The sequence below is a fragment of the Phyllostomus discolor genome, chromosome 1 (assembly GCF_004126475.2).
Source record: "Phyllostomus discolor isolate MPI-MPIP mPhyDis1 chromosome 1, mPhyDis1.pri.v3, whole genome shotgun sequence".
Classification (NCBI taxonomy): Eukaryota; Metazoa; Chordata; class Mammalia; order Chiroptera; family Phyllostomidae; genus Phyllostomus; species Phyllostomus discolor.
Genome location: NC_040903.2, coordinates 66926152 through 66951691, shown reverse-complemented (window position 1 = coordinate 66951691; position 25540 = coordinate 66926152). Strand labels below are relative to the sequence as shown.

The 25540-nt window shown below is 39.9% G+C and overlaps 1 protein-coding gene across 5 annotated transcripts in view; it reads left to right on the top strand.

Moving 5' to 3' along the window:
• NMT2 (N-myristoyltransferase 2) overlaps positions 1-25540 on the top strand; it is a 74798-nt gene that overhangs the window by 34277 nt on the left and 14981 nt on the right. For all 5 annotated transcript variants that reach the window (XM_036024095.1, XM_036024099.1, XM_028506002.2 and 2 more), the window contains 6 exons: positions 4626-4744; positions 4841-4932; positions 5046-5162; positions 5811-5981; positions 7370-7478; positions 14953-15123. In XM_036024095.1, coding sequence (XP_035879988.1) covers positions 4626-4744; positions 4841-4932; positions 5046-5162; positions 5811-5981; positions 7370-7478; positions 14953-15123 — 779 coding nt within the window. The remainder of the gene's footprint in view (positions 1-4625; positions 4745-4840; positions 4933-5045; positions 5163-5810; positions 5982-7369; positions 7479-14952; positions 15124-25540) is intronic.

The following is a 25540-nucleotide window of genomic DNA, read 5'->3' as shown; positions in this document are numbered from 1 at the left end:
GACTCCCTGTCTTGCTAGTGTGGCCTAATGTAGTAGGTGACCTATAGGGTCCAGTGGCACGGCCTCCTCTGTCATCTAAGTTGGGTACTTAGGGTGTACCCTTCATGTGGGCTGAGTATACCCTCCTCTTGTAATTGAGCCTTGGTCCTGATGGCAGATCAATGGGAGGGATTTACCCAGGGAAGTCAGCTGCAAAGATTGGCTGTGACCACTGACCACTAACATACACCCTCTGTGGAAGATTAGCTGTGCAGGGGCAGGGTAGTGGTGCTCCAATGTGGTCTGTAGCTGTCCGTTGGGTGCACAAGTCCTGGGGTTTCCCAGGTGGTGTAGGCCAAGGTCAGTCCCCACCTGTGTTTGGCCTGGGGCACCCTGCCTGAGCTATAATAAAGCAATCTGAGATGGCTGCTATTTGTGCTGTGCTTGGAGATTCCCATGCAAAGCCAAACTATGAATGTATGCTGGCTGCTGCTAGTGCTGTGCCTGGGGCCAATTAGCTAGAGGTACAGGGGCTGGGGGGGCTCAGGGCTCACTGAGGCCAACTGTTGCTTGTTTGAGAGGATTTAGGAAGTTGTGAAGCTGAGCCCAGACTAGCCATTCATATGGAAAAGATTCTGTTAACAGCTGTAAATTGGGTGGGACAGAGTTTCAAGGGATCTCCAGAGTTGGGCAAACAGAGTTAACCAGGTTGATGGAGTCTCAGATATGGTACCCGCCTGCTGGCTCTGTGGCTCTACCTACCTTTCTGTCTGGAAGAAAACTGTCCCCCACTCTCTCCTTGATGCCAGACACTTCAGTTCCTCCCTGTCTGCCATTGGTGCCTTTTAAGCTGCTACCCCAGTGCTGGATTTCAGAGGGAAAGAGTCTGAGTAAGTTCGTGTGTGGCTTCTTTTAAGAGGAACTGCTTGAGACTTCAGAAGTTTCTTCCACCAACTCAATCCCTACTAGTTTTTGCAGCCAGAAGTTATGGGGATTTATCGTCCTAACACTGGAACCCTGGCCTGGGGATCTGGTATGGGGCTGGGACTCCTGATTCCTGAGATATCCCTCCCAAATTTTTATCCACCATATGTGTATGTGGGACCAGCCTGTTCTGTATCTCAGCCCCTCTTACCCGTCTGGATGGATGTGGTTCCTTCAATTCTGTAGTTGTCAGACTTCCATTCATCTCAGTTTCTGCCAGTTCTGAGTGATGGTTGTTCTATATTTTACTTGTAATTGTGATGTGGTTGTGTGAGGAGGTAAGCCGTGTTTATCTATGCTGCCATCTTGACCAGGAGTCTCAATTATTTCTATTTTTTTCTTTCTGGTTTGTTTGGGTTCCAGAATCTGTGTAATATAAATGATTAATTGCCATCTAAAACTCTTAATAGCCCAGTTATGTAGAAATGATCTGTTTTAGTGTATAAATTAGGGAAGCATTCTTCTCTGTGCCTTCAAATAATGGTTTTCAAACTTTTTTGAAGTTACCCTTTGTCTCCCACCCATACCCACCCCAAGCAGCTTAAAAAGCATGAGTTTCAGAGTGTGAAAGAAGGAAGTTTTCCTCCTTCCCTTTTCTTTCAGGCTCTAGAAGTGTATATGGTAACAGAGGAAGACTCTGTTGAAGTGAATTTACAGGATTTTAAATGGCATTGAATTGAGTGACCGTTAGCTTAAAGGGTGTATTTTATTGATCCAAATGTATGGGTTTGGCTGAATGCTACTTGGCAAGCTGTTGGTAGCTTTTAGGTCACTGCCTTGGGGAAAAGAAAGCCACCTCTAGGGCACCTGACCCCAGTACACCTCTTTGGGAAGATAGCCTGGGTCCTCTCCCCTAAATCCTTGCAGGATTCTCTGGTTCAGAGAACCCCTGGTACTGAAGAGGGAGCCTGAGGTAGGGGAGAATGTGTGAAAGTCAGGGAGGCTGTTTCTCTCCAGAGCTATTTCCCAGATCAGTCTAAACACAGTCAGCTATTTGCAGCTGCTTGAATGGGGTGGTCCTCTGGTGTTGTGTGGATAGGGAAGCCCTAAGCAAAGGTCTGAAGGGACTAAGGGAACAGCTGGGAATCTGGCCACTTGGGCTGACTGGAGGAAGTCTAAGGTATTCCTTTGGAGATGAGCTGGTAGAGTAGAGATAAGATGAATGGAACAAAGTCAGGGGTTAGAAAGAAAAGGAAAGGAAACCCCTTGGAGCTGGTACAAACCCTGAAACTTCCATCTGTCAAAAGGAAAGGTCTGTGATGGTAAGAACCTGTACCTGAGGGTTGTTTGTAATCAGCAGAGACCAGGGTTCCTCCTTCTGGTTTTATTATTTGTTTGTTTATTATTTGTACAAATGGCATACAACATTATGTTAGTTTCAAGTATATAACATAAAGTTTCAATATATTTCTATATTGCAAAATGATCACCATAGTAAGTCTAGTTAGCATCTGTCACCACACAGAGTTACAGAATTTTTTGTAATGAGAACTTTTAAAATTTATTGTCATAGCAACTTTCAAATATGCAGTATAGTTTTATTGATTATAGTGACCATGCTGTACATTACAGGACTTACTTATCTTATAACTGAAAGTTTGTACCTTCTGACTTCCTTCACCCACTTCCCTACCCTCCACCTCCTGCCTCTGACGACCACCAGTCTGTTTCTCTAGCTGTTTTGTTTTCTTTCTGTTTTCTTTTTTAAGATTCCCCATATGAGATCATATGATATTTGTCTTTCTCTGTCCGATTTATCTCACTTAGGATAGTGCCCTCAAGGTCTGCCCATGCTGTGCACAAGGCAGGGTTTCCTTCGTTTTCCATGGCTGAGTTATATTTAGGAGAGATTTGTTGAGTGTCTGTTATTAAATGCCAGACACTGAGGTACATACTGGCAAAACTAGTGTGGAAGTAGGATAAGTGGTGGCCAGGTGGGGGTTGGAGGAGAGGATATACTCTAGGTAGGAAAAAGCTTTAGTCAGGGGAAGGTGCATGTAAGCTTGTATCTGAAAAAACTCAAGTGGCCAGCCCCGTGATGAGCATGGGGAGGGCCTCGCCATGGCCCTGAGCAGGGGCCAGCCTAAGGGTGGTCAGTGTGGCTAAGCCTGGGGAGCTGGGCAGGGTGGGTGTGCCTGGGTTTTATCCCAGCCACATAGGGAAGCTGCAGAGGAGAAATTGAAAAAGGGTACCTTTGTGAAAATTGCTAGAGACGGTGATGACTTGAACTGCTCTGCCAGCAGTCTAGGTGGAGAGACATAATTTAATTTAATTTTTTTTGTGGGACCTTTTTCTGTTTCTGGTGTTGAACTATAGTTATGTTTTTAGTCCTTGATCACAACTATTTAATTGTGTTTTTGTGGCCAAATATAATTTATGATTCCTCTAGTTCAACTTGTAATTTCTGTAGGTACTATTGCTAAAAGTATGTAATGCAGGAATGAATTTTTAAAATCTATGAGTGGTACTTGTTACTTGACTAGCCAACAATTTGACATTTATTTTGTGTCAATAGTTCTTGACTTCTGAGATTATCATATATTTGAGCCTCCTGTTTTATTTAGAAAGAAAACTCAATGTTAAATAGAATATTTTAAGTATGTTTTAAAAAATAAAAGTATAGAACTTTTAAGATTTCATATTATAGTGTTAAACTATTCAGCTATATTCTTGATTCATTGTTTATTATGTTTCTAGAATACTTCAACACATTTTAGACTTAATTCATAATTCAGTATGTTTGGACATGAATCCATGGTTCACTGTGTAAACACACACATATTCACTTGTACTCTCCAATTGTATGTTTTTAAACTTTGCCCTTATGACCGCTAGTTTGTCACAATATTATGGTAGCAAAAATTAGCAGCTTCCCGGAAGATGCATCTAGGGAATAATAGGTAGTTTAATTTTAAAGTATCTTAGTCCTAATGGATAAACCTTATCTTCAGTTTAGATACTGTCTGTTTTTTATTTTTTGATTTAATCTTTATTGCATTTTCTCCATTACCATCTAGTCCCCCTGTGCCCCACTTCCTCCAGCAATGACCACACTGCTGTCCATGTCCATGAGTGCTTTTTCTTCAAGCTGGAGAGGAAAATGGAGATAGGCTCATAGATGGAGAGCAGATGACAACTAGTGGGCAGGGGGCAGGGTCAAGGGGGGAGGGAATGAGCAAAACTAAAATTTTAGATTTTGCTGGAAGGGGTCAGAGATCCCTGCAGCCCTCCTCCCCACTTCCCCTTCCACACCCCACCCCCAGCTTGTTGAAGTGCAGAATAAAAAGGGAGCATCTCTGAGTCTGTCACAGACTTATATTGTCTCCCATGGTGCTGTAATTTCAGGGTTGAGACTGGGAAATCACTACCAATTCGTGATGCACTTCGTCACTGCGTGACAGAGAATTTCTCCTTTCAGTGGTGAAGTAGCGGTTATTCTCCACCACTACCTAGCCACCCTTTTTCACTCTACAGGTAGCTGAAATAATAGTCTATTTTTAAAGACTAGGTGTGAACTGTGGTGTGAAAGAAATTGTTTAAAGATTATATTAAACCCAAGGGCCCCGAATATGATTGTATTGTATGTAATGGACCATTTTGGATCATCAGAGTGCTTTGTAATCGAATATTCTCTTTTTGTCTCCTATTCTCTTTTTCTGCAGATGAAGTGATAACGTCTCATGGTGCAATTGAAGCAGATAAAGACAACGTGCGTCAAGAACCATATTCCTTGCCACAGGGTTTTATGTGGGACACTTTAGATTTGGGTAATGCGGAAGTGGTGAGTAAAACTCTTAAATTCAATACCCGCATTCATGCAGATTGCTTCTGAGTTGGTTCTGAGCGCCACAGACAGGACACCCTTTTGGTCTTGTAGCTCAAGGAGTTGTATACCTTGTTAAATGAGAATTACGTGGAGGATGACGACAACATGTTCCGGTTTGACTATTCACCTGAGTTCCTGCTGTGGTGAGTCTGCGGGTCAGGGGAGCCGTGGTGGGAGGGGGTGGGCACGTCCCCGGCTGTTGCTGTATTCTAGGACACTAACTGGCACCTGTTCTCCTCACCCGCGTTGACTTCAGGGCTCTGCGTCCCCCGGGCTGGCTTCTGCAATGGCACTGTGGAGTCAGAGTGTCTTCAAACAAAAAACTGGTAGGGTTCATAAGTGCCATCCCAGCCAACATTCGGATTTATGACAGGTACGTATTAAAGCTTGCCCATGTCAGTTTTGATATGTTGCTTTTTCAAGAATTGCCATTGTAATAGGTTTTTAAAAGTACTTCTGCAGGCTGTTGCTAGAGAGAGTGGGGGGGCGGGCACGGGTAAATGGGAACTCTGTACATTCTGCTTGGTTTTGCTGTCAACTTAAAACTGCTTCAAAAAAAAAGTTTATTAGTTTTTAAAAATATTGGCCTGGGAACAACAGAAAAAGACAACTCTCTCTTTTTCTCCCTATGCCTCTTAGTCTCATACACACACACACACACACACACACACACAGATGTGTATTGTGTACATATTCACACATTATATATACATGCATATATGCAGAATAAATAAAGCTATAAATAGGTGCTTCAGATTTATTTCTGGGCGGAAAAAGGGACATTGTATCTCCATGATCTAGAGTTATAATCATTTTGTCAGGGGTGTACGGGAAATAGTATATTGATCTGAATTTGTGAAATGTCTAGATGATAGAATGTTTTTCTTAATATTTTTCTTAAATATTATATTTCAGGAGGTCTTTCAGTTTCTTATTCTTTGAAATTTTATGTGTATTGTTTTATATTTTAAAATATTTTTATCTTATGCTTTCTCTGATTTTTGACATCCTTATTTCTTAGTGTGAAGAAGATGGTTGAAATCAACTTTCTTTGTGTTCATAAGAAATTGAGATCCAAACGGGTTGCCCCAGTGTTAATTCGAGAAATAACTAGAAGAGTGAACCTGGAAGGGATTTTCCAGGCCGTTTATACCGCTGGTGTGGTTCTTCCTAAGCCAGTGGCCACATGCAGGTAATAGCAACGCCCTTACCTTGCATCTTACTGCACCTAAGCACTGACCCTCCCTGCCCTGTTGCTAGAAGTACAATATTATTCTCCTCACATGTTGCTCAGAGGGAATTGGGCTTATCCACGGTCATATAGTTGGTTGATAGCAGAGATGGAGACTAGAAGCAAGAACCAGTGAGCCCAGCCTTTTTAGTACCATGCAGGCACTTGTATCCCAGTGATCTGGAGCTGCATTTCAGTGTCTTCCATTTAGAAGACCGGTGCTGTCTCTACCTTGGGGAAACCCAGGGCATTCTGATGTGGAGATATCCAGAATGGTGCCATTTTTCTCCCTTCTCTAAACACTCAGTCTTATACCATGCTCTGCAGTGCTGTTCCAAAAGCTTGATGAACATCAGTCAAAAAGCCCAGACATACTTGTTCAAGAGGCTAGAGCTCTGTTTTTATGACTCTGTCTGCTCTCATCAAGCTTTCAAAGGTTAAGCCAGTGAGAAAGTTGTTTATCAGGTTGTCTGTTGGCTAATCTATTTCTGAAGAATCAGAGTTTCTCTCCCTCCACTATTTTTATTGATTCAAGTACTATGTCTATACTATGTCAGATAGACATAGTATAAAAAACTGTAAAATTATTGTGTCCTATTGAATTATTAATAAATAAACAGAGTTAATAAGACTTCACAGGTACATATTAATAGAAATCATTCATCCCAGTAAATAAATTAGAATCACTTAAGAAATTCAAGCTAGTTTCTCAAAAAGTTGTTTTCTTTGGTTTATGTTACAAACATGAAGGCTACTACTTTAGGGAGAATATTTTTATGTTTGGGTTTTTTTCCTCACTTGAGGACATGCTTACTGATTTTAGAGGGGGCGAAGGGACGGGGGGAGAGAGGGAGAGAAACATCGATCTGTTGCCCCTCGTACGTGCCCTGACCGGGGACTGACCTAGGTATGTGCCCCGACTGGGAATCTCATCTGAGACCTTTCTGTTCATGGGACGATGCTTCAGCCAGCTGAGCCACGCTGGCCAGGGCTGCTTTCAGGTTTTTAGACTTTTTGGTTTGCTTTCTGTAGAATCAGCAATGGTTATTAAATACTTGCAAATTGGTCATTATTAATACGACTTTTACAGTTTTAAGATACCTCTTTATTGAAAGATGAAAGATCACAAACTACAGAGAAACAGAATTAGGAATGTAGGATATATTTTAGAGGCAAAACAAAAGGCCTTCTAAAATAACTGCATTAGAAGAGGGCCAGCCAGCATCCCAGCAACGGGCCAGACACAATGTAAGTGTTCATTAAATGTTCTACCACAGCTGAGCTGAGACAGAGTAAAAATTTGGAGAGTTAGAAATCAGTTTGATTTTCAAACCTTTTTTGTATTCCAGATACTGGCATCGATCACTAAACCCCAGAAAATTGGTAGAAGTGAAATTTTCTCACTTGAGTAGAAACATGACTTTACAGAGAACAATGAAGCTGTACAGACTTCCAGATGTAAGTAAAAGTGATTTGCAGTGTTTCAAGGCTGTAACAACTGAAGCTTTTAGTGTAGAAAAGAATTACTTGCAGGGTCTTAAAAACTGACTCATGTGTCTGCAGACTGACTGGGCAGCTGGGCGGTCTGCATAGAACTGAGGGCTAGGAGAAGTAAGGGAGTTCCCTTGGAAATACCAGTTCGTTTGTCTTTAAGACTTTTTAAGTTCTTCAGTTTGTGGTTGTTTGGGCTTGATCTCCAGACATGTAAGTTTTGAAATTTTGAGTATTCATGGTCTGTTAAGTAAGAGGGAAGAAAAGTTTTGGAGTTCTGATGAAATCTTAACTCAATGGAACTAAGGCATAAAGTTTAGAGGGAGAGACCTGGGAGAGGAAATAATGTCTTAATAAATTATCATCTTTTTAAAGTAGCAAATTCCCAATATAAAAAATTGTCTCTATTTTAGTAGGGGAAAATGTATTCATTTCTATCATTTAAAAAATTTTTTTTTATTTTACCCATTCCCTTAACAGCCTCCCCTTTGGCAACCATCAGCTTGTTCCCTGCATCTGTGGATCTGTTTCTGTTTTGTTTTTTCATTTGTTTTTGTTTTTAGATTCCACATATAAGTGAAATCATACAATATTTGTCCTTCTCTGACTTATTTCACTTAGCATAATACTCTCTAGGTCCATCCATGTTGTTGCAAATGGGAAGATTTCATTCTTTTTTTTTCATTATTACTTTATTGTTCATTCTCTTTTATTGCTGAGTAATATTCTATTGTAAAAATTTAAATGTGCTTACCATTCTTGGCTTGGATACTATATTAGTTATCTATTGCTCTGTAACAAGTGACTGCAAATGTAGCAGCTTAAATGACACACTCACCGTCTCCCAGATTCTGTCTGTCAGGAATGAAGGCACAGTTTAGCCAAGGCCTCTGCTTCAGGGTCTCTCGTGAAACTGTCATCTAGGTGTCAGCCAGGTCTCGTCTGAAAACTTGACAGGGATGGATCCACTGCTGAGCACACATGCCATTGTCAGGCCTGAGTGCCGTGTGGGCAGCTGGACTGAGGGCCTCAGTTTCTGTGGGCTGTCAGGTGAAGCCGACCTCAGTTCTTCGCCACGTGGGATTCTCTGTGGGGCTGCTCACAGTGTGGCAGCTTGCTTCACCAAAGCCAGTGAGGAGAGAGTCCTAGAGAGAATCTCCTGTCAACAGGGACGTTAGAACCTTATTCCCAAATCACAAAAGTGACATCCAGTCACCGTATTTCATCAGTTAGGTACAAGTCACGGGGCCACCCACATTTGAAAGAATGGATCACAAGGAGGCGGACCTCACTGGGGGCCATCTGAGAGTCTGTCCACCACAGATGAGACTTTTTATTTGGAGTTTTGGTTTCTTCAGAATTATTCTGCTTGGGGGATTTTTACAACGTAGTCTTAGTACACACTTCAGCTTGGCTGAGGGAGACAGGTAGAATGGAGCCATGTTCCTCTGGAACGTGTGGGAGCCCCACCCGTGGCCATTCTAGGTGCAGCATACTCTAGCTCCTTTTGTCTTTTGGCCAGTCGTATGTTTGCCAAATGCGTGTAATCAATAACTATATGAATGGAAGTCTTTTTCTGATAATAAATGAGAATCACCTGATGTCTGACCAGAGACAGAATTTAATAAGGAGAGAAGTGGAGGGGAAGGAAGCAGATGCTGGAGGTGCTGGTGCCATCATTCGTGGGCTTCGCCACCTGGCAGATGGGGCGGAAGGAATGTTCTTCCCTTCTGTCTTAGCTGTTGTTGAGAAGTGGGGGCTCAAACGGATGAGCTCCCCGCCTCTCCGTGAGGCCAGAGAGGGAGGAGGAACGTAGATCAGAGCAGATGGTAATATAGAAAATGCAGTGATGTGAAGAAGGAGCCTCCACACAACTTGGGGAAGAAGCAGCAACCCTCTCAAGCTAGGGCTCTGAAATGAAAAAATAGGAAAATGTTCAGAGAGGTCACACTGTCATCATGAGAGACAATATTTATGGGTTCTGTTGGAGCCAGAAACAATTTCTGCTAATGGCCAAGACCCAGAGCAACCGAGAAAGACAGAGTCACAGGGGCGCAAATGGCAGTGAGAAGAACAGGGCACAGCACCCCGCTGAGACGAAACACGCCCTGTGTAGTGTCTTCCTTTTCAGTTGTTCGCTGCTTTGCTTTCTGTGAGTTGAATTAGAAACTTCAAGCACGCCTGCCTTTCTCACTAGAGCCCAATGCTGTTCTTTGGCCTCCGCAGATTTTAGCGTGTTGAACCTGAGGCAGTCTAGCCTGTATCTAAGGAAGGTACCCACTTACATGTAGGTTGCCCAAAATTGAATGAAGAATAAGGAGTTTTAGTACCTATCATTGATTTATTCAGGATAGTTAGAATCAGAGCTGCTAAAAGTATTTTTGACTTGACTGTGTCCATCAGCCTTCATGTTTTTGTATAAGAACCAGTCAAGGCAGATAACAGTCGGTAATAAGTCACTGGTCAGGCATTGGTTTTTATTTTCCCCAGTGAACTAAAGTTTATAAAGTACTCCCATACATGCTATTCAGTATATTCTCAAAATAACCTTTTGAATTTGGCACTTCTTATCCTAATTTTTAAGGTGAAAAGGCTAATGCTTGTGAATCTGACACTTAGACGGGGCCCGTCATTCATAAGTGGAGGTCTTGGGATGCAGGCCCCAGATCCCATGTTCTGCCTGTTAGATCCCTTTGCTTCTGCCATCAACTCTAAACACACCTGTTGGGCAGGCGTCATGGCCCAGTCCCACCGAATGTCTCCTGGTGCAGGTCAGCAGAGCATAGGCTAAGACAGGAAAGCACAACGTCAGGGTCCAGACAGCTCTCGTTGGCATGTTCCAGTCACCCTCCCCCTTTTAAGTCATACAGAAGGGAAGAAAGATAAAGAGTAAATTAATAATAAAAAAAGAGTGGAAGAGATGAAGGGACAGATACAGTCAAACCTCAGACATCTTGGGTCTTGAACAATTCCATTCTCTTCCAAGTTGTTCACAGAAAAAAAACGCCTTGATTGTCTGACAAATTTCAGGTCTTGATTCTCTACCCAACAACCCTTTAGTTCTTCACAAAGAGAAGAACCTCAGTGAGTGCAACTTTGGCTCTGTGCATGTCTTATTTTCTGATTCATTATTCTTGTTTTTGCTTCTTGTGCTTGGTTTCTACCTTTGTTGTAGACCCCTAAATATGGGGTAACCCTTATTGTGGCCAGCATCATGCTAGACATTGTGCATCCTTGGCCTCACTTATTATTCATGACAGTCATAGACGGGCAGGTCATTCTCCCCATTTCACAGAAGAGGACGTGGAAACACCAGACTCATTTACCAGAGGTTTAACGTCAGGACAGAACTATCCTGAAGCCCACACCATTGGTTACTGCTATCTAAGATGCTAGGGTTTTTTCCAAGAGTAATGTGTTTCTCAACCGTAACGTTGGTTTGTCTTTAACTTGTATTGAGCATTTCAAAAGAAAGTTAGGTTTTTTTGGTCAGTGCTCTTAAAAGTGGAAAAATCTGAATCAGATAAAGAGCAGGAGTCAGATGAATCTCCCATCATTCCTGCTGCATTGTTGTGAAGGTATGCTAAGACAATGAGATATTCTAGATTTACTGGCAGTAGATGATTTTTTTTAGTGTTTAGTGTCCTACTGCTCCTTTTAAAAATTAAATAAATAACTGTAGTCATTGCTTACATCTTCACTCTGGAACCTTGGCTTACAGGGGTGTCCAGCCCACGGCCCATGGGTTGCATATGGCCCAGATGGCTACGAATGCAGTCTAACACAAAATTGTAAATTTGCTTAAAACATTGTTTTGCTCATCAGTTTTTGTTAGTGTTTGTGTATTTAATGTGTGGCCCAAGACAACTCTTCTTCTTCCAGTGTGGCCCAGAGAGCCAAAAGGTTGGACACCCCTGCAACATTCATGCCACATGGTTGGACAAACACTGCTTCTGTTTTTTGATAGACTCTGAGCTTTATTCCTTTATGACCTTATCAGCAGCTTTTACACACATTTCAATATACATGGAGTCCAGTGAGGAATGCATGTTAGTTGGACTGTGGGAAAGTAAGTCTGATTGAGATACAGAGTTTGCTTATGAAATTTGAGATTTTTCTCAGTTACTGGAAAATAATTTTTGCTTTTTATTGAACACTCAGAACATATTACCACTTCACTCCAGATTATGCCAAAGTTACTATGTTTACCTAAGTTTTAGGTTCTTCCCATCTCTTCCTGAAGACAACAGCTTAACTGAGTGTTTCTGTTTTACAGGTTAAAATTTATTTCATGCTTCTGTAGACTTTTTGAAGAGTATGTGACTTCATGATGTCAGAAAGAGGCAAGTTTAGGCCCTGAGATACATAAGCCATTGTTGGTCAGCAAAAGGAAATATTTGCCCCTTGTTTTCTAGGACCTTATATTTTTTATAGCTGAAATTGTCCGTCGTTCTTTTCTGCTTTAATGCTTCTGTAAAAACTCAAAGTGCTTATAAATTGCTAAGTTTGTTTATTTTCTCCCTGTCTGTTTGCCCAAACACACATTGCCCTGTGTGTTCCTCCTCTGCATCCCACTGCCCATGTCTCCGGCCTTCGGAGACTCTAGATAGCAGCTCTCAGAGTCCCTGAGGCCCTTTCAGGCGGTCCGCGAAGTCACCACTTTTTACAATAATACTAAAACATAGTTTGCACTTTTTACTTTCATTATCTTACAAATGTACTATGAAGTCTTTCCACAGGCTGTATGAAATTTGTGTTCATATATATATAGATATGTGTGTATATATATATATATGAGCACTATATATATACATACATATGTATTTTTTGTTTTAAAATGTCTAATTTCTAACATGACAAATGTGGATGGCTATAACCACATTAGCAAAGCTTTCTGGAAGTACTTGATTTTTTTTTAAGATTTTATTTATTTACTTTTAGAGAGGGAAGGGAGGGAGGGAGGAAGAGAGAGAGAGAGAAACATCAATGTGCGGTGGCTGGGGGCCGTAGCCTGCAGCCCAGGCATGTGCCCTGGCTGGGAATCGAACCTGTGACACTTTGGTTCGAAGCCCGCGCTCAATCCACTGAGCTACGCCAGCCAGGACTTGGAAGTACTTGATCTTTCAGAGCCTAGTATTTGAGTACTTGAGAACAGCTGCTTTCAGGACGTTGGTTTAGTGACTGGGCAGTATGAGTGTTGAATTTGTGGGAACTGTGCTACTGACCAATATTTTGCTTTAGTCCTGGATGGTCGGCTCGGCTTGTTGGGCATTGTCCCACACACTGAGGCGGCGGAGCAGACGGGCTCACGGATTAGGTTCCAGGTCGGGGCACACGCCTGGGTTGCAGATTTGGTCCCAGGTCAGGAAACCGCAAACCAATCAATGTTTCTCATATCAATGTTTCTCTCCTTCTCTGTCTCCCTCCCTTCCCTTCTCTCTAAAAATATCAAAAATAAAAAATATACATATTTTGCTTTAGAAGGAAGTTGGCAAGCCTTTTCTTCATTTCTGAATTTTCTGTATTAACACATTGTGTATCCTGTTGCTTTCATTGATTAATCTAATGGCTTGATATTGTTGATTGGTACTGAGCCAGTAACAAAAGAAAAAAAATCTAATATTAAGAAAAACCATTTAAAATTTATCAAGGTCATCCTCATAGCAGAAAACAATCTTTTTTAATGATTCCAGTATGCAACATATATGGTTTTGGTCTTCTGAGTAGCATTTAGAAATACATGTTTATTACATTTAACAGAATTTAGAAACACATAGATTCCCTCTTCCCATGAATTGCAGTATAAAAATTCTACCAATACTAAAACTGACTCAGGGGAAACAAAAGAAAATTGCAATTTCACGCCTGGCTTGCATATAAATGTCAGGCCACAGAAGCATCATCTTTTCATAGCCGACAGTGACTTTCTTCCATGTCTGTAGCCTTCACCTCTCTATAAATGACTGTGGTACAAAACACAGGCGTTCATTCAGTACAGACTCAGGCTGGTATTGCCCTGCTTGCTTGAAGGGTTAGCCTGGGATGGAAACAAGGACCTGGAGATTTCTTGTCCTTTCACTTTGAGATCCACAGAAGCTAGAACTATGATTTCTCTATTATTATAAGTGTTAAGAACTTAGATTCTCTCAATTTAGACCATAAAACTATTTTAGCTGTATAACCGTGTCTTTATAGATTACTTAAGTTACAACTGAGTTTTATATAGTAAATACTTAGCTAAGAACTACTGGGTCTATAGATACAAAAAATGTATTTCCCATCTCCTTTCTCTCACCAATCAATAATCAATCAGCATCCTTTGTCACAGAACCTTGGAGACCTCAGCACAACTGCTAATATCGAGCAGAGCCAGCACACAAAATGAAAACCTGTTTTCTACTAGTCTGGGGTATGCAGGGATCATAATGATCTAATTTCAGAGGCAGCTCTTAATATATTTAGAAATAATTAGGACAGAAAAGGTAAAGTAGCAGTGTTTATATACAAGTTATCAATTAAATGTATCCAATATTTCTTCAAAAACATCAAATTAGCTGGGAAAATGAAATTGCGTTTCTAAGTTTTTGGTATCTTGTCTGTTCAAACAAGCACGTGGAGTGGGTTTTCCCACTTCTAGTGTGCTGGTGTCTAGGCAGTTCCTAGAGAGCTCAGTGGTGTCTGGAGCTCTTTTCAGGACAGGAGGTCGAACAGATCCAGATGTCCTGACCTTTAGGTTATTGTATTCCTGTGACTTAATGAAATCTGTGATGCTTTGGAAGAATGGGCTCCCATGCCTATGCTGATTACCTTTATCTAAAAGGTGGCATGAGAGGCCACAACCAGTTCTTGGCAGCCAGCCATTTGCCTTTAGACAAATCTTGGCTATTAAAACACTTGCCTCTCCTTTCTGATCAATAGGATTTCACTGTTGCTTATGAGAACAAATAGCTATATCCTTTTCACAGACCATTGAAATAAATGTCTGAGCTTTTTGCCATTGTGTTTTCAGAATGTCAGACAAGGCAGTTTTAAAGCACAGTACCCAGAACACATGCTAAGATTGCTCTGCCCTGTCATCTCAGCTGTTAGAATTCTTGCCCTTAGTATATGGATCAACCTGGAGTGTTCCTTTGATTTTGTTTGGGTCATGGGCAATATTCACCAAAGACCTGGCACACAAAGATAAGATACAACGCATTGTCTAGCATATATTCTAACTCAGTGCTTCTCAAACTTTAGTGTGTAGACGAATCACCAGGGAATCTTGCTAAACTGCAAGATTCTGACTTGGTAAGTCTGGGACAGATCCCAAAGTCTGCAGTTCTAACAAGCTTCCCTGTGCCGCTGACGTGGCTGGTCTGCAGACCACACTTTAGTGCAAAGTGCGTTTCACCCCTCTGTATTTAAACTTCCCAATTTGTTTTGTTTTCACTCTGACAAGGTGACAAAGACTTCGGGCTTAAGACCAATGGAACCAAGAGATGTCAAAGCAGTTAGAGAATTAACCAACAGTTACCTGAAGCGGTTTCATCTTGCTCCGGTGATGGACGAAGAAGAAGTAGCCCACTGGTTCCTCCCCAAGGAGCACATTGTTGACACGTTTGTAGTGGAGGTAAAGATAAGGTGATATGATAGTGTAGAGAAGTGTGAAAGGACTGTGCCATTGAGTCCCTTTTTCAGAAAGATCATAGAGTGCCATCTCTTTCCTCTTCTTCCATGAATTACTGCTTCTCTACTAGCTTCTGCTCACCCTTCCAGAACCAGTTTTCTTCTTGCAATTTCCATTCCTGGATAAAAGCTTGCTTTTACTACTTGCGAGTGGGAAATCGTGATGCTTTTCTGCTTCTACCTGTGTGATTAATTGCTTTCTCAGTTTTGAAAAAGTCCAATTTGGATGACCTCTTTTGAGGTAGATACATTCCAAAGTTTAATATTCCTTTGGTTTTGCAAAACGAACTGAACTGCCTTTGTCTGAGACTCACCTACTTAACCCTGTTTAGAGGAAGGAAGGAAAAGTAACAGTACAATTCCTGATTATTGGTTAGAGTTTAACATAGTGATTTGTAAACTGTTTTTTAAAAAGCTTAGAATTTGCTATACAAATGCTGTTTCACTTAGAAGCTCTTTTGGTTGAAGTTGGGTTGGGTCAAGAAGTTGGGATTTAAACTGGTAAGTACCTGGAGGGGAGAAAGGAGCGAGATGGTCAGGTAGATGCTACTGCAGAGGCCCATTCGCTGTGCATCTGTGAGAACGGAGCTGCAGACGTGTTTTCAGCGTTGTCAGGTGGGGTCGGGATGCAGGGTGGCGGCCAAGGGAGGCAGTAATGGTGGGAGCAGACAGCGTGAATTCAGACAGCATTTCTGAAAAACATTTGAGCAGCCTTTGTTTTTAAACTTTTGTTTCTAAAACAGTGCTGGAGTGGTTCTGGAGTGGTTATCTTTGTGTACAAACCTGTACACACTTGTGCAAGTTTCTCCAGAGTAACAGTTCCCAAAGTTTTTGATCTCAGAACTCTTTCACCCTTTTAGGGATTATTGAGGACCCCAAAGAACTTTTTATCTTGTGGGTTATACCTACATATATTTACTGTATTCAAAATTAAAACAGAAATTTTAAAATATTATTTTGTAAGTCAGACAAAGCCAATACCATATGATCTCACTTATGGGGAATCTTTAAAAAAAAATCCTCATAGATACAGAAAATAGATTAGCAGTCGCCAGAAGTGAGAAGTGGGGGTTGGGGGTGATCAGTGTGAAGGTGGTCAAAGGTATAAACTCTCAGTTACCAAATAAGGGAGTCATGGGGACGTGATGTAGAATATGGTGACTTTAGTTAACAATACTGTGTTGTACATTTGAAATTTGCTAAGAGAGTAGACCTTAAAAGTTCTTAGCATAAGAAAAAAAACTTATAACTGTGAGGTGATTGATGCATGTTAAGTAGACTTACTGTGGTGATCATTTCACAATGTATACATAATACCAAATTGTGTTGTTCACATGAAACTAACATAATGTTACATGTCAATTGTAGCTCAGTTAAAAAAAGAATAATTGGAAAATATATATTATTTAATAACTGCATAACAACAATAAGCCCATTACATTTTACCTAAATGACATATTTTGTATGAAAAATAACTATTTTTTAAAGTAACAAAATTAGTTAAAAGAATGGTATTGTTTTACCTTTTTGCAAGTCTCTTAAATGTCTGACTTAATAGAAGACACCTTGGTTCTCACATCTTCTGCATTCAGTGTGTTGTGACACACTGTTTTGGTTGACGTATATGAAAAAAATCCTTCACACAGAGTATTGAAGTATGGAAAAGAAATGAGTATTTTAATAGCTTTTTCAGATAGTTGTGGGCATCTGAATCATATTAGTGAATTTTCATACTCTGTTAGATTAAAATCCACAGGCCAATCTTGTTTTTTGAATGACTCTTTTACCAGTGAGTTTGGAATATCATATATCAATCATTTGGAAAATATTGGTTGACTGAGTTACATAGGTCTTCCAAATACTGACATTTCATTAGGTAGTAAAAAAATCACATTCATTGATATTACCACCATTGTATCATCAGAAAATACAAAATTTAGCTCCTGGTGGAGGATACTGGTTTTCCAAACTTTACCTTGCTCCTGAAAGCTCAGATGTTATCATCGGCAGCAAATCCTGCCAGTCCTTTCCCTGAAGTGCAAGACTCACATCATTGACCTTCAGGATGTGCCAGACAGCCACGGCTGAGTGACCAGCGTGCCAGTCCACAGCAAAGTGGTGTCGCAGGGAACAGTGGCTAGTTCAGCTCACCCCTCAGTCGCCTGAGGACTTCTTCAGAAAGCATTTGTGTTTCAGTCTGCAGCAGAAGGCTTCCCACAGAGGATTAAAAAGATGAGTTAAGGGTTGAGAATTAATGAAATTAATTCTTAATCAAGGGCACGTGTGCAACCTGTTTTTAACCGAGAGGGTGTGGTGACGGTGAATTAAGTGCCCCCTGATGCGGTGTCATGCCACTGCCTAGTTTGGTGCCGAGGCACCAGCACACCAGCAGCCGTGCCCACCGTGGCTCCTGCACTCCCAGTGCAGATGTCCGCGTGGCAAACAAGGCAGATAGCTTCCTGGTGATCTTAGGGAGATCACCACTGTGCTGTTGTCTTTGTCTATGAGACTTTTTTTTTCTTAATCCCTTCACCTTTTTCACACAGCCCCCAACCCCACCCCTAGCTCTGACAGCTGTCAGTCTGTTCCCTATCTATGAGTCAGTCTCTATTTTGCTTGTTAGTTCAGTTTGTCCATTAGATTCCACTCATGTGAAATTATATGGTATTTGTCTTTATCTGACTGGCTTATTTCACTTAGTATAATGCTCTCTAAGTCCATCCATGCTGTTGCAAGGGTAAAATTTTCTTCTTTTTTTACATCCCAGTAGTATTCCATTGTGTAAATATACCATAGGTTTTTTTGTCCACTCAACTAGTGGTGGACACTTGGGCTGCTTCCAAATCTTGGCTGTTGTAAATAACGCTGTACTGAACACAGGAGTGCATGCATTCTTTTGAATCAGTGTTTCAGGTTTCTTTGGCTGTATTCCCAGAAGTGGGATTGCTGGGTCATAAGGCAGTTAGAGTTTTAATTTTTTGAGGTTACTGCATGCTGCTTCCCACAGTGGCTGTACCAGTCTGCCTCCCCACCAACAGTGCACAAGGGTTCCTTTTTCTCTACATCCTTGCCAGCACTTGCTGTTTGTCGATTTATTGATGATAGCCATTCTGTCAGCTATGAAGTGATATCTCATTATGGTTTAATTTGCAGTTCTCTGATTAGTGACTTCAAGCATTGCATATCTCTGATTAGTGATGTCAAGCATCGTTTCATATGTCTATTGGCCATGTGTATGTCTTCTTTGGAGAAGTGTCTATTCAGGCTGTTTGCCCATTAAAAAAATTTTTTTAATCCTCACTCAAGAATATGTTTAGTAATTTGAGAGAGAGAGAAACATCAGTTTCCTCCCATATATACTCCTACTGGTGACCCAACCTGCAGCCTAGGGATGTGCCGTGACTAGGGATTGAACCCACAACCTTTTGGTGTACAGCACCATGCTCCAACCAGCTGAGCCACCCAGCTAGGGCTTGCCCGTATTTTAATTGGATTGTTTAGGGTTTTTTGGTGTTGAGTTTTATAAGTTGTTTATAATTTTGAATATTAACCCACTATCAGATATATCATTGGCAAATATGTTCTATTTAGTGAGTTATCTTCTCATTTTGTTGATGGTTTCCTTTGCTGTGCAAAAACTTTTTAGTTTGACATAGTCCCATTTGTTTATTTTTTCTTTTCTTTCCCTTGCTTGAGGTGATGTGTCAGAAAAAATATTGCTATGAGAAATGTCTGAGATTTTACTGTCTGTGTTTTCTTCTAGGATTCTTATGGTTTAGAATCTGGCATTTAGGTCTTGAATCCATTTTGAAATTATACTTGTGTATGGTGTAAAAGGGGGCCTAATTTTATTTTTTTGCACAAAGCTGTCCAATTTTCCCAATACCACTTATTGAAGAGACTGTCTTTACCCCATTGTATGTTCTTGCCTCCTTTGTCAAATGTTAACTAACCATAAAGGCATGAGTTTATTTTGGGGTTCTCTGTTCTGTGCCATTAATCTCTATGTCTGTTTTAATGCCAGCACCATGCCGTTTTTATTATTATGACTTTGCAGTATAGTCTCATATTAGGAAGAGTGATTCCTTCAACTTTGTTCTTCTTTCTCAAGATTGTCATGCCTATTGGGATCTTTTGTGGTTCCATATAAATTTTTTTAATATTAGTTTTAGTTTTGTGAAATACACCATTGGTATCTTGATAGGGATTACATTGAATCTATAGATTGATTTGGGTAGTATGGACATTTTAATGATGTTAATCCTTCCTATCCATGAACACAGAATATGCCTCCACTTATTTGTATCTTCTTCAGTTTCTTCAGTGAATTACAGTCTTCCAGGTACACATCTTTTACCTCCTTTGTTAAATTTATTCTTAGGGGTTTTTTTTTGATGCAATTGTAAATAGGATTGTTTTCTTAGTCTCACTATATGATAGTTCATTATTGGTGTAAAAAGATGCAACTGATTTCTGGATGTTTAGTTTGTATCCTGCTACTTAACTGATTTCATTTATCAGTTCTAGTAGTTATTTGGTGGATTATTTAGGGTTATCTGTTACAATATATCATCTGCAAATAGTGACAGTTTTACTTCTTCCATTCTGATTTGCATGCCTTTTACCATATTTTTCACACTATAAGATGCACCTTTTCCCCAAATTTTGGGGGGAAATGGGGGTGTGTCTTATAGTCCAAATGTAGCTCTATATTTACTTTGGTGAAATATTATGTTATTTATGTTATTAAATATTTTACCACATTTTTGCTTCAAAAATTTTTTTCCTATTTTCCTCTAAAACCTAGGTGTGTCTTATGGTCTGAAAAACATGGTATTTCCTCTTTTTGTCTGATTGATGTGGTTAATCATAGTACTGGTAGGACTTCCAGTACTATGCTGAATAAGAAATAAGAGAGGTGAAAGCGGACAGTCTTTTGCCCTTTGAGTATGATGTTGGCTGTGGGTTGGTCATATATACCCTTTATTATGGTTAGGTATGTTCCCTTTGTTTCCACTTTGCTGAGAGTTTTTATCATAAATGGGTGCTGGATTTTAGAAATGCTTTCTCTGCACCTATCAATATGAGCGTGTGGTTTTTATCTTTCATTTTGTTTATGTGGTATATCACATTCATTAATTTAAGGATATCGTATAAACCTTGCATCCCAGGAATGAATCCCACTTGATCATGGTGTATGATCTTTTTAATGTATTGCTGGATCCAGATTGCTAATTTTTTTTGAGAATTTTAGTATCTGTGTTCATCAGGGATGTCAGCCTGTAATTTTCTTTGTGGTGTCTTTGGTTTTGGAATTGGAATAATGATGGCCTCATAAGATGAGCTTAGGAGTCTTTCCTCTTGAATTTTTTGGAATAGTTTAAGAAGGAGAGGTGTTGGTTCCTCTTTGAATGTTTGGTAAAATTCACCTGTGAAGACATCCAGCCCAGGACTTTTTTTCATTGAGAGTTTTTGATTATTGCTTCAGTTTTATAAGTTGTAATTTATTCAAATACTCTGATTCTTCCTGATTCAGTTTCGGAAGATTGTATGTTTCTAGGCATTTATCCACTTCATCCAGATTGTCCTATTTGTTAACATATAGTTATTCCTAGTATTTTCTTACAGTCCTTTGTATTTTTGTGATATCCGTTGTTACTCGTCCTCTTTCATTTCTGATTTTATTTGGGTTCTGTCTGTTTTTTTCATGATGATTCTAGTTAAAGGTTTGTCAATCTTGTTTATCTTTCAAAAAACCAGCTCTTGGTTTCACTGATTTATTTTGTACTTTTTTAAAAACTTTGTTTATTTCTGCTGTGATCTTTATTATTTCATTTCTTCAACTGACTCTGGGCTTTGTTCTCTTTCTAGTTCCTTTAGTTGTAAAGTTAGATTGTTTATTTGAGTTTTTTTTGTTTCTTGAATTAGGCCTGTAATGCTATGAATTTTCCTCCAAGGACTGCTTTTGCTGTTTCCCATAGATTTTTGGGTTGTGTTCTCATTTTTATTTGTTTCAAAGTATCTTTTGATTTCTTCCTTGATTTGATTGTTAACCCATTTATTGTTTAGTAACATGTTATTTAGCTTCCAAGTCTTTGTGTGTTTTTCATTTCTGTGATTGATTTCTAGTTTTATACCATAATGGTCAGCAAAGATGTTTGATATGATTTCAATCTTCATAAATTTATTAACTTGTTTTTGTGTCCTAACGCACTCTATTCTAGAATACATCCTTTGAGAACTTGAAAAGTATGTGTATTCTGCTTCTTTGGGATGAAATGCTCCAAAGTCATCAGTTAAATCCATCTGGTCTAGTGTGTCATTTTAAGGCTGCTGATTTTCTGTCTGGAAAATTTTCTGTTTGTTGATGGATGTTAAAAATCCTCTACTATGACTGTGCTCCTGTCAGCCACTCCTTTTATGTCTATCAGTATTTGCTTTACATATTTAGGTGCTCCTGTGTTTTGTGCATAAATGTTTACAAGTGTTATATCCTCTTGTTGGATTGCTCCCTTTATCATTATGATGTGTCCTTTTTTGTCTCTTACTGTATCCTTTGTTTTAAAGTCTGTTTTGTCGGATATAAGTATTGCTCCCCCAGCTTTCTCTTTCCTTTCTATTTGCATGATATATCTTTCTCTACCCCTTTGCTGTTAGTCTGTCTATATCTTTCCTTCTGAGTTGGGTGTTTTGTAGCCAGCATATATATGGGTCTTGTTTTCTAATCCATTCAGCTGCCTTATGTTATTTGATTGGAGCATTTAAGCATTTACATTTAAAGTGATTATTGATAGATATGTATTTATTGCCATTTTATTCTTTTAAGTATTTTTCTCTTTCATCTTCTTTTCCCTCCCCTTATTTTTTTTCTCCTTCCTTTTTCTTCTTCTTCTTCTCCCTTTACCATTTTTTGTCATAGTGGTTTGGTGATAACAAACTCCTTTAGTTTTTATCTTGTCTGGGAAGCTTTTTATGTACCCTTCAATTTTAAATGATAGCCTTGTTGGGTAAAGTAGTCTTGGTTGTGGGGCCTTGCTTTTCATCATTTTGAATATTTCATGCCAGTCCCTCTGGCCTGAACTGTTTCCATTAGGAAATCAGCTGGTAGTCTTATGGGAGCTCCCTTATACGTAACTACCCATCTTTCTCTTACTGCTTTTTTAAAAGTTTATTTTATTGATTATGTTATTACAGTTGTCCCAATTTTTCTCCCTTTGCACCCCTCTACCTGGTACACCCTTCCCTCCAGCAGCACATGCCACAGTTCATGTCCATGGGTCATGCAAATAAGCCCTTTGGCTTCTCCATTTCCTATACTATTTTAAACATCCTCTTGTTTATTCTGTACCTACCAATTACACTTTTTAATCCCTGCAACTTTTCCCACATTCTCCCTCCCAGGTGATAACCCACCAAATGATCTCCATATCTATGATTCTGTTCCTGTTCTGGTTGTTTGCCTAGTTTGGTTTGGGTTATTTTTAGATTCAGTTGTTGATAGTTGTAAATTTGTTGCCTTTTTAATGTTCATAGTTTTGATCTTTCCCTTTTTTCCAAAATAAGTCCCTTCAACATCCCATGTAACAATGGCTTGGTGGTGATGAACTCCTTCAGCTTTACCCTGCCTGGGAAGCACCCCATATGTCCCTCCACTCCAAATGATGGCTTTGCTGGATAGAGCAATCTAGGCTGTAGATCTCTGCCTTGCATCACCCTGAATACTTCTTGCCAGTTCCTTCCTACCTGCAGTGTTTCTCCCAAGAAAACAGCTGACAGTCCTCTGGGTACTCCTCTGTAGATAACTCTCTGCTTTTCTCTTTCTGCTCCCAAGATTCTTTCCTTATCTTTAACCCTGTCATTTTAACCATGATGTGTCTTGGTGTGGTCATTCTTGGGTCCAACTTGTTTGGGACTCTCTGTGCTTCCTGGACCTGCATGTCCACTTCCTTTGCCAACCTAGGGAAGCCTTCTCTCATTATCTTTTCAAATACGTTTTTAATTTCTTGTTCTTCCTCTTCTCCCTCTGGCATCCCTATGACTCAGATGTTGGCATATATAGATATCCCAGAGTCTTCTTACACACACCTTCCTCGTTTTCTTGAATTCTTGTTCCTTTTTCCTATTCTGATAGAATGTTTATTACTTCCTCATGTTCCAAGTCATTGATCTGAATCCCAGCTTCCTTCCCTTCATCATTGGTTCCCTGTAGATTTTTCTTAATTTCACTTAGTGTAGCCTTTATTTCTTCCTTTATGTTGTTGCTGTACTCAATGAATTCTCTGAGCATCCTAATCACCAGTGTTTGCAACTCTATATCTGATAGATTGGCTATCTCTGTTTTGTTTAGTTATTTTTCTGGGGTCTTGTTCTGCTCTTTCATTTGGGCCACATTTCCTTGTCTTCTCAATTTCACAGCCTCCCTGTGTTTGTCTCCATGTACTAGGTAAAGCTGCTTTGACTCCCCATCTTAATAGTACCTATTGTAAAAAAGGCACCTATAAATTGGGTGGGGCGGACCTTAGGTATTCACCAGCGTGGGCCAACCCACTTCACTGCTTTGGGGCTTTGTGTGGGAAGAGGACTTGTAAAGCGGGCTGTGCCACTGCCTGGCTTCTGGAGGTTTGTCCGGCGTTCACCCTCTTCCCAGTCACTTCACCCACTCCCCGTATGCAACTGGTGCCCTTCCAACTGTTAACCATGGTGTTGAATCCCACCTGTGGGTGGGTTTGCATATATTTTAAGACTGTGTGGGTCCTTAAGTGGAGTTTCCTCAAAATCCGGCAGTTTCTTCTGCCACCCCAAGCCTCACTGGTTTGTACATCTAGAAATTATGGGGATTTATCTCCTAGTGCTGGAACCCTGGGCTGTGTGGTCTGTCCTGGGGCTGGGATCGCTCACTCATAAGGTGTCCCTCCCAATTTTTATCCCCCACATGTGAATATGAAAGCACCTGTGGCCATTCCACCACCGCCTCTCCATGATACACTGCGTCTACTCGCCTCTCTGCCCTGTCTCTGTGTCTTCACCCCTCCTCCCCATCTGATTGAATGTGGCTTCTTTAAATTCTTGGTTGTCAGACTTCCATACAGTTCAATTTTCTCACAGTTCTGGGTATTATTTGAGATTTAGTTGTAATTCTTGTTGTGATTGCATAGGGAGACAAAGTGTGTCTGCCTACTCCTCCATCTTGACCAAAATGCTTTAGGACTCTTTGTCTTTAACTTTTGCCATTTTAATTATAATGTGTCTTGGTGTGATTTTCATATTTTCTTAAGTGTATACCTGGATGCTTCATTTTCCTTGGAGTGATTATGATGGTATCCTGTTTTCAACCCTGCAAAAGATGCAGCTGATATGAGAGATACAAACTCTTGTCTTAAATATTATTACATATATTAGGTATTAGGTGCATAGGTTCAAGGTCACGACTAGCTGCACGTTTGTATGTGACTAATGTTAAGCCATACATTTAAGCTATCAGTTTGGCTATAACATGTGTTTTGTAAAAGCATGTGATATTTGATAATAAGTTGTATCTGAAAGATACCACAAACTCCAAAGTCAGTGTTTACTAGTTTGTTGTTTTTTTTTCATGAGCTTCAAAGTAGTGTTTTGTTTCTTTTTTTAATTTATTGTTGAAAATGGCTGGAAAAATATATTGACTCAATAATCCAAGAGATATTTAAGAACTTCAGCAAATGCTACTCGAGTCTGATGATGAGAATGGAAAAAAGTTGAATGTTAAAATGAAAGTGATTTAGAAGATGAAGTTTATGTGGAAGTTTATTCAGAAGATTTGGATACTGAGTAAGGTAGTTTTAGTGTAGAAAGTAAAGATTAATTAGACATGAATGAAGAGTATGTTTTTTTGGAAAGAAAAAAGATTCAGAATGGAGGGAAAATCCAGTAAGAAGACAAATTAGAAAACGGTCATAGACTATTTTGTGTCGACTTCCATCATTAGTTTGGCCAAACACACAAAAAATGCCAAGACAGAACTTGAAACTTGGAACTGCTTCATCACAATTGATATTTTAGATCTAATCTTACTATACACAAATAAATACATTGATCCTATCCTGAGCTGGTTTTCATGAGAAAGAGATGCTAAATGAATAGATAAAATCGAATTAAAAGCATTTTTAGGCCCATAGCTAGCTGGTTTACATAGCAGCAGTTGGCTAAATTTACAGGATTTATGGGCTACAAATGGTAGTGAGATTGAACTTTTTAGATTTATGACATCTTTCTGGAGATTTAGATTTATTCATAATTGTATCAAGTTTGATGACAAACTTACCTGCTTAGAACTCCTAAAAGTAGACAAATTAGCAGCTGTGAGAGACGTTTTCTCAGCATTT